General features: G+C 31.7%; 1 protein-coding gene across 1 annotated transcript; it reads right to left on the reverse strand.

Moving 5' to 3' along the window:
- Nucleotides 1-281: 281 nt before the first annotated feature.
- Nucleotides 282-4,239, reverse strand: LOC114165963 (TMV resistance protein N-like). Its single transcript, XM_028050610.1, has 5 exons — nt 3,673-4,239; nt 2,500-3,586; nt 2,203-2,406; nt 1,354-2,082; nt 282-865 (listed from the first exon to the last, which is right to left on the reverse strand). Exons 1-5 carry the CDS (start codon nt 4,182-4,184, stop codon nt 485-487), a joined length of 2,913 nt encoding a protein of 970 aa, XP_027906411.1. The 5' UTR covers nt 4,185-4,239; the 3' UTR covers nt 282-484.
- Nucleotides 4,240-14,754: the final 10,515 nt, after the last annotated feature.

Raw genomic sequence — 14,754 nt, forward strand, 5'->3', positions numbered from 1 at the left:
TAGTAAATCCTTTATCATATATTGTTGCACACTATATGTTTGATAAAAATACAAAAACTGTTTTATTTTTATTTTGTGAGATTTTTTATCTAAATGAGTTATGAATTACAAGAGTTGTCAAGTTTTGGGAAACAATATTTAGACTTTTCACTTTATTAATTGTAAAATCCCGTAAGACATAACGCACATAAGATTTTGTAATGAGATATTATATGCCAAAAGGGGAAAGAATTAAAAAAGTAACAACAAAACAAATACAATAAACAATGTGAGAAGTGATAAACAAGGTAAAATAAACATGAATTTATTAAATACTCAAAAGAAAAACAAGGAAAGGGTGGGAAAAAATAAATAGCAATCAAGGACTAGAGGATTAATTCCATAACTAAAGTGATCTCGCTGCTCCAAAGAAGATAAATGGCTTTCCAGAAGTCACCTTACAGTTTTCTTTATGAATCTTTTGAGTGAATTTTTCTTTGGCTCATCAGAGTCTTTTTCTGAAGTTATGTGATTCACCACATATAAGATAAAACACTGTGTTATTGACCACCAATCCATTACCAAAACTCACAAAAATCTCCACCTTGTCTCCACATCGTAAATTTGACACTATGCCATGCCAATCTTCATCATTAAAGGAAATGACTGTACCATGATTGTGTATATGGAATGTACACTTTGTGTAATTAACAATTAAGGGAGTAGTAAATTCAGGTTCAATGATTTCATGGGTTGATAAATAAACAACACGAAAAGCCATTCCCTTCATGTCACGATCTTGAGGCACAGAGAAAGAAACCGAGTGTCCCTCGCCTATATGGGCCAAACAATAAAACACTTCGCAAGAATCACTGCTTGTCATTACCTATACCATAAGATAAAAAGCAAAGTTTATCTAATTTTGCCATTGGAATTGTTTTCTGTAATCATTATATTATCATTAAAAGTTACAGAGTGGGCATTTATAATCAACCAACATACAAATGCTAATTAATCTAAACAGATCTAGTTAATAGTTTTGTTGTGTGTATATCACCATCATGTCGTTTGGGATTTACAATGCATCTTGTTTTCGTCTCTTTTAGTATATTTCTACGATGATTGTAAATATAACAATCGTGAAGCAAGTAAAGTAAGAAAGTGTAGAAATAAAAGCATAATCAATTGGTTGGTTGATTAATTAATTAAATCAGAAAGTTTTAGATGAGGTTTGTGTGGCAATAAAAGCGAATGGTGCTAAAATTTACCATTGTAGTTTCAGTCATATATTTCATTAGGATTATTATTATGTTCTCTTAATTAATAGCTAAATGATAGTGAAGGTAATCAAGAAAGGAATAGATAGAAAACAACCTCAGATATGCTATAGTTGACAGAATTGAAGAATGCGTTGTATCTTCCAACACCAATCAAAGAAGACACCGTGTGAAACTTTGAAATTTCTGATTCTGTAATATTTGCAAAATCTTCAGACAGAATATTTTTTACTTGCTTAGATAGTTGAAACTCAGAGTCACATTGCACCAAAACACTTCTTAGATTTCTAAGGGTGCTAAGCAATGGCGCAATATCATCCCAACTATTATCCTTCGTGTCCATGAAAAATGAATGAATATAAGATGTGCGATTCACTGTTGGCAACATCCAAGAGCAAATGATAGAAGGAAAAAGATTACGTGACAATCGCTCCATTCCACGTAGGGATATATATCCAATGCTTTTTGAGCTTACCATTGAAAAAGGCACTTCTTTCACAGCCGTATTTTCTGCAATTAAAGTTATCAAGGATTCCATCTGCGCTATATCATTTCCCATTAGGTCAATCTCCGAACAACCAGTGAGAATGAGAGTTCTTAAAGATTTCAGCTCATATATCTCTGTGGGGAAATTTGTTAGACTTTTACAATTCTTCAAATTTAGCAGTATAAGATTGCAAAGACATCTAATAGATCGGTGTACTATGTACAATCTCGGACAATACTTCAGAATTAGTTGTTCAAGATTTGGTAGTCCGGTAAAGTCAGGGGTTATTGTTAAGTACTTGGAGTGACTGAGATTAAGGACTTTTAGCGACCTCAAAACCTACATCAAGATAGTTTTTTGGACAAATATTAGAGATGCAATAAATAAATAAATAGTACGAGTTAGTAATTTATTTTAATTAAACTTTGTGTTATAAAGAAAAATGGCTCGTAATAAAACCTGAGGTGCTTTCCAGACAAATCGAACAAGACTGTGTTTTAAATCAATCGTTATTGCATCATGCACACAATATTTGTTATGAACGTACTCTGAAGGAAACCCATGCAAACTAATCCATCTCAGCTTCTGTAAAAGGTATTCAGAATTTACAGCTATTTTTACTTGATCCAGTTTCAGAGGCAACCACTTCATGGCATTTTTCCCCTGTTATGAAAAGAGCAAAGAAAAATAAATGTATTTCAGAGGGCAAAGCACTTTCAAAAGAAGTTTCAAACCACATATAAAGAATGTTCTTACTTTATTCTCTATCAATGCATATTCTGCATCCTTGTCAAACCACAACTGATTGGTCTTCCAAGGTTCCATTATTGAAATTTCACGAATAATTCTTATTCCCATTTCTTGTAGCAAAGGATGCATTTCAATCTTGTTGTTCTTCTTAACTTTTATGAGATTACGCTCTATCAAGACTCTTATTCCACTATCAGCGTCTACTCCAGAGCCATTTAGGATCTTCGTAGCAGAGCTTCTGTCTTTACCAACAAAGAAACAACATACATCAAGGAATAAATCTTTTTCTATTTGATTTTTCAAACCGTCAAAGCTTATTTTCAATTTGTGCACAACATGGTGCTGAGGAATTTTTTCAAATTTAAACAATACACTATTCCACTCTTCTTTCGTCCTTTCAAATAAAGTACTTCCAATGAGTTCAAGAGCTAGAGGTAGTCCTCCACAATAACTAACTACTCTTTCTGCAAGGTCATTGTATTCTTCTTTTGGTTTTGCTTCACTGAATGCGTGCCAACTAAGAAGCTCAAGAGACTCCTTTTCGTTCATTAGCTTTATCTGAAATACAGAATCAACTGCATATGTCCTGAGTATGCGTTCATCTGTTGTTGTAATGATTATTACAGTTCCTCCACTGAACCTAGCACGATATGTGCATAGCTCTAAAAATGGACCGCTCTCATTCATATCGTCAAGTACAATGAGCAATCGTTTCCCATAAAATTTATCCTGAATCATTCTTCTCCCCATATCAACGTCCTGTATCTCCACCTTTGTGTTAAGGACATCCGAAAGAAGTTTTTCTTGTAACTTAGCATACCCTCTTGTTTGAATAACTTGTGAAATATTTTCGATGAAACTTTTCTCAGCGAATATACCATGAATTTGATTATAGATGGCTTTGGCAAGAGTGGTTTTACCGTATCCTACCTCTCCACATATCCCTATTGTACAAACTTCCGCGGATTTACATTTTATAGTTTGAATCAGATCTTCTACGTGGGATGGTAATCCAATTGGAAATTTAGTTGCAGACAAGACTGATAAATTAAGAATGTTCTTAACAATTTTGTCCACAACTTCAGCATCACTCCTTCGAGTTCGATAGCAATAAGAGAATAAGTCATGTATTGAAAATATTAAAGTACAAGCTTAAATATGGTTGAGTGAGTGATTTACCTGTAATTGCTCTCATCATATCCAAAAAAATTTGCAGCTTTGGTGAGTGCGTGGCTCCAGCTGGACATGCCATGATCCAATTGTTGTGCTGAAAATGTTTGGTGTGCAGTTGCTTTGAAGGCTTTTCCAAAATCACCCTCTTGAAGACGTACATCAGATGGCTGAATTTCGTAATATACGGGCAGAACATATCGGGAATAAGTTTCGTGCCATTTGATGATTTGTTGAAGTTGAAGAAGACACCAAGCAGACTCAGAATAGGTTTTGGTAAAAACAACAATTACTACCCGACAGAGGTTGAGAATAGGTTGTTGGATGTGCGTTGGCTTGGTTGCATTCTGGTGGTGAAGGAAAGTAGTGAGCCCAGCAGTAGAGAGGGCAGAATCAAGATGAGAAACAAATTTCCTACGGATGTCTTCTCCAGTACAGTTGATTAACACATCGTACTTCTGTGGGAGTTTGGAGGATGAGGAGGAGGCGTTATCCATGGAAAGAAATTGATGAGAGGTCATCAAGGGTCAGAAGAGAAAGCAATAATATTTAATTTTGTCACCTCTGTTTTCGTTCCAAGTTGCGGTTGCGGTTATATATTTTTCCCCTAACTTATCTCTCTTTATTTTTCATCCCTCTTATCTTTTGGACCTGTACTTTTAAAAATTTTGTTGTTGAATGTTGAGATTGTGTTATAATTATTATCTTTCAAGCATTTTTATTAGGAGGTACTCTTTATTTGAGATGTCTTAATGAGTGTCCCTACAAAAAGACAATTCCACACCATGTTAGAGGTGTACTAGTGAAAATAATTAATGTGCAATTAATTAATCTTAAATTTGAGAAATGTCAATCTATTTTCAAGGTGGTGTGGATATTTTATCTTAATGGATTTAAGTTAGGCTAATGTGATCTAAATGTCTTAATAGCATATTAACATTTTATTTTTTGGTTATCAATGTAATCTTGTTTAACGCAATTAATCTTATTATTATCACTTCACTTTATTGGTATTTTTATTCAATTTCGAGGCCATTAGAGCCCTAAATAATACACGTTTCATCCCACTTTTACATAATTCTATTTTTTTTCACTTTTTTATTAAATATGGAAAATTATGTGAGAGAATGAAAATGCAAATGATATCTAAAATAAAAGAAATTAAGAAAGGCAAAAGCAGTTTAATTAGAATACTTCCATCCTTTGTTTGAACTACCAGTGTAGTTATTATAGAAAAAGACATGTATTATAAAAGATTCCATACTTTTAAAATTTTAGGAGAAAACTTATTACACTATGACAAGTATTATATAGGCTTAATTATGATACGAGTCCTTGTTTGAAAACTTTTAATTAAATTCTTATTATTATTTTTTTGTTTATTGACTCTTCCAAATTCTGAAATTTTTTAATTCACGGACACAAAAAGTGCCTATAACTTCATCCAGTTAACGTCTACCGAAGAAAACACAGACGTCAAAAATGATCGGTGGCATTTTTGTAAATAAAGAGTCAATTTTGACGTTTGTCTAGAAAATCCCCGACGTCCCTTAACGTCTGTTGCTGACGTGCCTGATGTCCCGTAACGTCGATTTCTTTACTAATCTGACGTCCCTTAACGTCGGTTAGTACCAGAACCCACGTACCTCCTTCATAAATTGAATCGTAGCGCCGCCTTTGCCGGCCAACGCAACCTCCGTAGGTGAGTTTTCGACCATGAATCTTGTTGGGTTTTGATTTGTGCACTGATTTAAGCATTTTGAACCGATTGGATTTTGTTTTGGTCTCCATTTTGCATAAATGTAGGGTTTTCCCTCATTTAAAAAAACTGCTGAAATGGACGTTTGTCCTTCCAGTGATAGACGTCAAAGGACCTCGGTTGTAGCATTGCCTGACATCCTTTGACGTCTATTAGTGTAAGAACAGACATCAATTTTAGTAGTTTTGCCCCCTGTTGGTGCGAGTTGAACGTCGGGATCTTATTTTTTGATGTTAGCTAACATCAGTTTTTCTTTCAAACGTTAATTTTAACGTCACCATATATGACGTCGGTATTTTTACAAATGTCAAAAGCCGGAAATAACAGACGTTATAAGCACTTTTTGTGTTAGTGATTAGGTCCTTATCGTTAGATTGTACTATTAACTTGTTAACCGGATGATGTGACAATTACGCTCATTGTACTTAAATGTCGCCACATAATACCTCATTATGGAAGACTTTAATGACAAGTATCTCCTACAAGGATTTGTTGTATTTAACAAAAATTACTCTTAAACAAATTAAAATTATAAAATTAAAAGATAAAAAAATATATGAAATTATAAAATATAAAATTAGATAATTAAATAATAATAAAATTATTAAATTATTAAATATGAAATATGAAATATAAAATATAATTATATTTTTAATTTCATAATATTTAAATTATCTGATTTTACAGTTAATATTTTTATATTTCATAACTAAGCCATTATAAAGTTATAAAAATACAAAATATTAAATTATATAATTATATAATTATAAAATTATAAAATTATAAAATTACAAAAATAATAAAATTACTAAATTATAATATTTAAAAATTATAAAATTTTGAAATTATGATATTATGACATCATAAAATTTTGTGTTAATAGGAAAAAGATTAAAAAATATTTACTTGCTTGATCTCCATCATGCATCAAATAACATACATTATTTTCTAATAAAAGAAGATGATACATGGTTTTGGCGTAGAAGACTTTGTCATATACTTATGCATCATTTAAACATGTTAAAAAGAAAACAGTCGGTTCAACGATTGTCACAACCTAAGTTTGTAAAAGACAAAGTATATGAAGTATGTCAAAAAGAAAAACAAATTAAGTTTTCTCTTAAGCCTAAGAAATGAGTTTCAACTAATACACCTTTACAACTACTTCACATGTTTGGACCTTCATGAACTATGAGCCTTGGTGGGAACTTCTATGAATTAGCCATTGTAAATGATTTCTCTAGTTTCACATGGAAACTATTTTTAGAATGATACTTATCATGTTTCCAAAAGACTTGTCAAGGTTTTAGAAAATAAAAAAAAATTGTGAAATTATTTATATTAAAAGTGATCTTGGAAGAGAGTTTCAAAATGAAAAGTTTGAAAACTTTCGTGAAAAGCATGGTATACAACACAAACTATTTGCTCCTAAAACTCCTAAAAAAATGGTGTGGTTGAGAGAAATAATAGATCACTTGAAGAACTAGCTAGAATCATGTTAAATGAAACATTATTGCCAAAATACTTTTAGGTTGATGTTGTGAACACAGTTAGCTATGCTTTAAACTATGTGTTGATTATGTCTATTTTAAAGAAAACCCTTTATGAGCTTTATAAAAGAAGAAGACCTAGTCATATAAAAGTTTTTGGTTGTAAATGTTTTATTCTAAAAACTGGTAAAGAAATACTTGGCATATTTAAGGCAAAAGTTGATGAAGGAATCTTTGTTGTTTATGTCTCAAATAGTCATGCATATAGGATATACAATAAGAGATTTATGGTTGTTGAAGAATTTTTCCATGTTGTATTTGATGAATCTAATTCAAAATTGCAAGATCAAGTATTTATTGATGCAAATGAGGAAGATGTAATTCGGGAAAAATGAATTGGAGTTTATGTTGAACCATCTAGTAGCAATGAACCAATAACTAAAACTCATGTTCACAACAACTTGCCTAAGGATTCGAAAACTCCTAAAAGACTACCAAAGGACAACATCATTTGTGAAATTGACTAACGAGTTTCTACTAGGCTCAAACTTAATAATTTTTGTGAACATGTTGTATTTATAGTAGAACTTGAACCTAAAACTATAATGATCCATTAAATGATAATAATTGGATTGTTGTTATGTAAGATAATAATTGGGTATGGTTATGCCTCTCTAGTTAGAGTTTTGCCCTTTCAACCTTGCGCCGGTCACATCTCACCAAGGAGGAGTATGTTGTGAACCATCCCACCGACAAGATTGGGAAGAGTCTCATCTTCAAGGTCCTTTTTCTGTTGCTTTCAATATGCATTTTGTTTTCCACTAATTTGTTTTCTCTCCAAATGTGAATTATAAAGGAAGAAGTGATAAACAAAAGAGCAAGAATAAGGAATAATCGAAAACACACTTATTATACTGGTTCAAATTATAATCGACATAATAAATAAAAACTATCAATTAAATATTTTAGTATGAAGGTTTTAATTACAACCGACAAGGCTACATTATTACTAGAATGTTACCGCACTACTTATTGTGAGAAATAAACTACAACCAACATAATCAATCTTCATAGAAAAAGCTACATTATTACTAGAATGCTACCACACCACCACCAGTGCACTAAGGCATATTGGGATGAGGCCAAAAGGGGGTGACTTTTGGCCTCAGGTGTGAACTGAAGCCATAAAAGCACTTTTCTGCCTCGGGTCTCGTCTAAACCGAAGCCATAGGTTCACAAAATTTTTAATTAATTTTAAAATTTGAAGAGCATTTGGCCTCAGTGATGGTAAGAACTGAGGCCATAAACTACCTTTTTGCTTCGGTTACGGTAAGAACCGAGGCCATAGTTTTTTATTTTATTGTCATTCGCACATTTAAACCTACTTATTTTTTCAGAAACCAGCACAGATCATAACAAAATATTTTATGAAATATCCACAATCCAAATACATTTAATAGACAATTGAAATATCCACAATCCAAATACATATCCTAATCAATACTATTATACATTTGAATTATAAATTTGGCACATGATATCCTACCAAACTTTATGGACTACGCGGGGATTGGCACAATACCCTTGAATTCTGCAAAATAAGACATTAACTTAAGTTAGTATATAGAAAGACAATATTGCAAAGAATTTTTTTTTAATTCAAATATATATTACCGTTTCCCAATTATTTTAATACGAGCACGCACAATGGTTGTCATCCATTGCATTATATAGTAGCCGCACTCATATGAGCAGGTTTGTCCATTACACTACATTATATCAATAACATTACAATTAATTAAGGAAGAAAATCAAATCAAACAATTATAAATATATGGATAGAAATATCAAACCTAGAGGGAACACCATGCAAGACATTTTGCCTTATCCGTTGATCTCCCTAAAAACATGTTATGTCCAACAATTGAACTATGATAAAGAGAATAAGTTAGGATATTTTTATATAACATGTCATATTCATAAGATTGAAATTGAGGTTCCTACCAATCTATCACTTGTCTAAGATGGTTGGGGGAGGATGGTGCAAAGAGAAAAACCACACAACAAGGTTCTCCTTTAGGGAAACCACAAGTAACTGCCAATGACGTCTGAGAAGAAAATAATTTCATTGTTATGCATTAAAATGATAGATTATATTCAGAAGTTAACAAAAATGACTTACCCAACAACATAAGGGACAAATAAATTTCTTTTCTGCGTTGAAAGCATTTAGTCACATATGCTTGGGTGTGATCAAACTTGTTGCCTTCATGAGCGAGTTGGGGTCTATAAACCCATATAGATCATTTAGCCCCATAGTTTCAGTGACACTAGACAAATACCTAAATATAAAATTGATTTGATATAAGTAAATAGATAAATATATCAAATAACTATATATAATGACTAAAAGACTTACATCATTCATAACTGAATAATGGTAATATTCAGTTCCTCTTGTCCCCGTGCAAGCTCCAAGACATCTTGGGAATGCAAGTAAAGTGAGATCTTAAGGTCTCTTCCAAAAATGTTAGAATCCCAAGGAACCTACATGGGCTTATCATCTATGATTTCAGCAAGTTGAAGTAATGCACCAAGAGGATCGTCCAAAGAGAGAAGAATCTTCTTTGGTTGGGAATTTTCCTATATCGATGCAATTTAAGTTAAAATGGAATATAATTTAAGTTTGAATATAATAAACACGTAAACTTAAAAATTTAGTATATGGTGGTTTTGAGAGTTTGTACCGGGGGTCAGAATCAACCAAATCTCCAAGCCAAACGAGGAAACATTGGAATGCTTGGGGCATAGTATATACCTCATCTGTTGGCATAGGAACTAAAGCAAATGGCACGAGAACCTCCTCTACTGTGACCTTAACCTCATACTCTGATAACTCCAAGCCATGAAGAAATGTGGTTGCCTCAAATACTTTTCCAAAAGCCACTAGTGTCTTCTTTGTACCATCCCAAATATATAGTTGACATGGATGAGTGTCGTCCATGTCATCCTCGGGTGGAGCTGAACAACTTCCCTTTCCGCTTCTACCTATTAGAGTCAATGATTTCTTAATGTTATTCAATTATTTTATTAAATATCATTTATTCAATTCATAACTTATAGAAAAATGATTTACCCGTGGGAGGCACAAATGGGTCCAGTTCTGGTGGAGGATCCATTGGCGAACGAATGCCATAATTCTCAAATTTGCGCATAAGTTCTTCTCTCACCCTCACAGTGATTCTTTCTGTCAGTATTTCTTCATTATCAGTACTATGACTGCATGGAGACTGATGAGAAGAGGAACAAAAAAATTGGCGTATGCCAACTCCTGATCCAACACCACGCACACGTCCAGGGTGCTCAGGCCGTCCAATTGTAGCAGCAAGTATGTCATGACGACCTTCTGGTGTGAATCCTCCTTGGGAGCTCTGCTCAACCAACGAATCTTGCAACGTAACAAAAAAAGTTATAAAATGTCATATAATATAAAACACAAACGAGTTATTTAGGGAAGAATTGTATCTTACAATTTTCTCAAAGATTTCTCGTGCAAATTCAGAAGTATAGTTGCCCGATGTGCGTAGACGGGCTAACTTCCACTTTTGATGACGTGATAGTGGTGAAGAAGGCTCAATATCTTCACCCTTAGAAGGTCTGGGCCTAGATTTTTTCTATTTTGACATTATCTTCTCTTCAAGTTTTCTATTCCCACCACGAGACAATATATGCGGGTTTTTATTTTGAGCACTTATGCTTTAAGCCTTTTTTCTCTTTTCCTGTAACATATAAAACCCACTTTATGAATTAGTTCAAATTGTACATAATTATCAATTGAGCAATTGATGATTTCAAATAAACATACCTACCATCCCTCGGCTGTCCGAAGCTCAAGAAACTGACGCCATGTGTCTTCATCAATCCATGTGTATTTCAACAATGAATTTTCATTCTTTTTAGATTCAAACACATACCTAGACGTCAACTTGGTCTTAGAACCACAAAATTTCTCAGCCACCGATGACAAACATTTGTGTTTAAGCATTGCCACATTTGAAATATCAAATGTTAGCTGCAATATAGAAAATGTCTCAATAATGTTTAACATATTATTAACAAAATCAAACTATAAGATTAATAACATTAATATTAGTTACCAATAAATCATGCCATATCATGTCCCAGTCAATTTTACTAACATGATCAAAAGATGGAGTAAGGATTGATATTCTCTCTTGTGCCAACATTCCTAAATAGCTTTTGATGACGTCCGCATAACAACCTCTAGGAATTCTAGTGTTTAACGTCAATATCAACAGGTATTTTCTGACCATTAGCTTTCTTCTAATTAAGAGTTTTCTCAACCTAGTGGCTCCTCTGGTGGGTTTTTTAGTGGGTGCTTCATCCTCTGATGAACTATGATGTTCAACCATATATCTGTGAAATGAAAACATCACAAAACATTAATAAGAAACACATAAAATTATATATCAAACATTATTTAACAAAACGACTAAATTTTAACATGAACATGAAATTTATACATAAAGTTATTGATTGATCATATGTATATTCCTTCATCGTGATCTTCTTGAATTGCATGTACATCATCAACTAAAGGGATTTCATCAACATTTATTGTTTTTCTAAATGGGTGGGTGACAACAATATTAAGATCACTCAGATTCTCTTCATTAGGATCAATTTGTTTTTCTCCATGAAGAGCGACAAACCAATGTTCAAGCGTAGGATCTTTAATATAGAAAACCAGAGATGCTTGTGGTGCCTTGATAAATGGCTCGTCTCGATAACCCACCTTTCGAAAATCAACTAGAGTCATTTCCTGATTCATCCATTTTAACATCACTCTTATTGTCAACCCACTTATATTTGAACAGTGGAATAGTAAACATGGTATAATCAACCTCCCATATCTCTTGTATTACACCATAGTATGTCATTGATCCAAATACATGATTTTGATCTTTAGATGTAGAAAATTGTAGCGACTCAGCTTTAAGACTGACTCCATTATTTTGTACTGTGCTTTTATCATTTAGAGACTTTATATAGAATGTGGAATTATTAATTTCATAACTTGTACAACAGATGACATCAAATTTCAACCTATTCGCTAACCACATCAAAGTCTCAGAGGACATGCATGTATCCTTTTATACTTCATACCCATCGGACAAAGAATTTTCTCAGTGGGTAGAGTATTTCCCTCGGGAAGCATTTCATTCATGAGCACGAGCAATTGTGTGAAGCTTTTATCTATCCAACCATTGTTCGCTTTCAAATTCATAACTCTTAAAACTGCTGATAATCGGGTCAACTTACTTGAACCGACATACAACAGAGTTTCTACTAATCTTCATAGAATCCAATTTTTCCATTAGTTATAGATAAACTGCCAAAAGTATTTATTTCCATTATTTCCAATTATATTAATATTTCGTTATTTTTTTACAATATTAATAATATTTACACAATTCAATGTCAATATATATCATATATGTGAAATTCATGTTTTGATTCGTAAAAATATATATAATAGTCTTAATTATATTTTGAGTTCCTCGTAAATTTGAAAACTTTCAATTGAGTCCCTATTAAATTTTTGTGATCTATTGAGTCCTTAAAATATTACTTTTTAATTGAGTCTTTGCCATTAGATTTGACTATTAACTATTTGGCATGTACCATACATTATCATTATGCTTAAATGTGACCACATATTAGAAAACATAATAGTAAAAGACTTTAATGATGAAGATCTCACTCAAGGATTTTACTGTAACAGAAATTATTTTTAAAGCAAATTAAAATTATAAAATTCAAAAATATAAAAATAAAAGATAAAAATATAAAAAATATAAATTATAAAATTAGATATTAATAAAATTGTGAAATTATTAGATATAAAATAAAACATAATTTATAATTTTAATTTCATAATTTTTTTAATTATTTAATTTTACATTTCATATTTTTATACTATGCACTTTCATAATTTTATGATGTCATAGTATCATAATTTTAAAATTCTATAATTTTTAAATCTTATGATTTTGTAATTTTATTATAATGATTACGTTCAAAAGCTAGTTTATATCTTTTATCACAAATATCCTTTCTTGGTCCTTTTGGGATCCATTTCAAATATCCCTTAGATACATCATATTTTCTTGCATTGAATATTTTAAAAACATGACCTTTTCTAACTATGAAAGACATATCACTTAATTTACTTATGAAAAAGAAATTTATAAGTTTCTTTAATTTCTTTTCAAAGAAGGAATTGCAACCACTTCCAACTTTTCCAAAAATACAATTCTGAGAGCCGAAAACAACTTTCAAATTGACTTTTCCTTTTGTGAACCTTGCACAAGTTTTCAAAAGGTATTTAACTTTGTTCAAATAACTAATATTTAATCATAAATTCAAATAAAATAAAATACATCATTGTCATAAATTTTAAATAAAGTTCAAATAAACTCAAGTTCACATAAGTCCAAATAATTATAAAAATAAATATAAAATGACGTAATGGATATTCTTTAATTATTGCTTTGATCAACAAGCCCACTTTCTCCAATTGATTTTTTGAAAAATAAACAAATAATAAACCTCAACTGCTACTCGCCAAGTATTCTTATTTTGATTCCATTATTTGACAATAAGCATACCATAAACGTCATTGTCTATATAGGGTTTGATGTACATACCCAATTTCAAAAAATGGAAAGAGAAGAATGTCAAAGGGTGTACTTAGAAGAAGCAACGTACCAATACTTGAAGCTGGAAGAATGAAGACAGAAGACAAGATAAGATAAGATGTGTAGCTTAGAAAAGAATTAGGTCAGAATGTTTTTTACTAATATATATATATATATATATATATATATATATATATATATATATATATATATATATATATATATATATATATATATATATATATATATATAGGGTTAAGTATGTTTTTAGTCCTTGAACTTTGACCCAAAATTGGAAGTCGTCCCTGTCCGAAACTTTTGATACTTTTTGGTCCCTAAGCTTAAAAAATGAACGAAAATAGTCCTTTTAATCCAATTACGTTAACTTTATTTGTACGTGTTGAACGCATTTCATGTTAGTATTGGAGTTGTTTACACCGTTTAACACATTTTCAGTTCAATATTTTCTAGAAAATGCGTTCAAAACCTCAAAAGAAGTTAATGTAATTGGGTTAAAAGAACTATATTCATTCATTTTTTAAGTTTAAGGACCAAAATATATCGAAGTTTCGGACAGAGACAGATTCCAATTTCAATTTTGAGTCAAAGTTCAGGGATTAAAAGGATACTTAACCTATATATATATATATATATAATGGTACTTTTGTGAATTAAAGTTTAGCGGGTACGAGTACCCACGGGTAAAAATACTATGATACCTATACCGCGGGTATCCATTTTTAATATTTGTTTCTTACCTGTTGCGGGTTTTTATCTGTGAATACCCGCGAGTACGGATTTTTTTGACATCCCTAATCAAGACAAGGGACATCGAGAGAACGACAATAACTGTTGTGGAATGTGGAATTGATGACTGTCAACAAAATGGTTGAAAATATAAATAGATAGTTCAAATGTAAACAAATGGTGACAAATTATAGATATATAGTCTCAAATATAGCCTGATTGTTATAAAATAATTTAGAGAAAGAAAATAGAGAGTAGAGATTAATTTTTGTGTGTCATTATCAATAGGAGAAGTCCCTATTTATAGATACAAAAGACAATCCAAGGGATACAACTCAGTGGTTACGACACTAATGATAACATCAATAGCAAT

The sequence above is a fragment of the Vigna unguiculata genome, chromosome 10 (assembly GCF_004118075.2).
Source record: "Vigna unguiculata cultivar IT97K-499-35 chromosome 10, ASM411807v1, whole genome shotgun sequence".
NCBI lineage: Eukaryota > Viridiplantae > Streptophyta > Magnoliopsida > Fabales > Fabaceae > Vigna > Vigna unguiculata.

Excerpts from the sequence above, each read along its gene's own strand:
- LOC114165963 (XM_028050610.1), bottom strand. The coding sequence starts at position 4,184 with ATGACCTCTCATCAATTTCTTTCCATGGATAACGCCTCCTCCTCATCC. Across the intron at positions 2,083-2,202 it reads TTGTCTGGAAAGCACCTCAG|GTTTTGAGGTCGCTAAAAGT; the intron begins GTTTTATTACGA and ends ATCTTGATGTAG. Across the intron at positions 866-1,353 it reads TCAACTATAGCATATCTGAG|GTAATGACAAGCAGTGATTC; the intron begins GTTGTTTTCTAT and ends CTTATGGTATAG.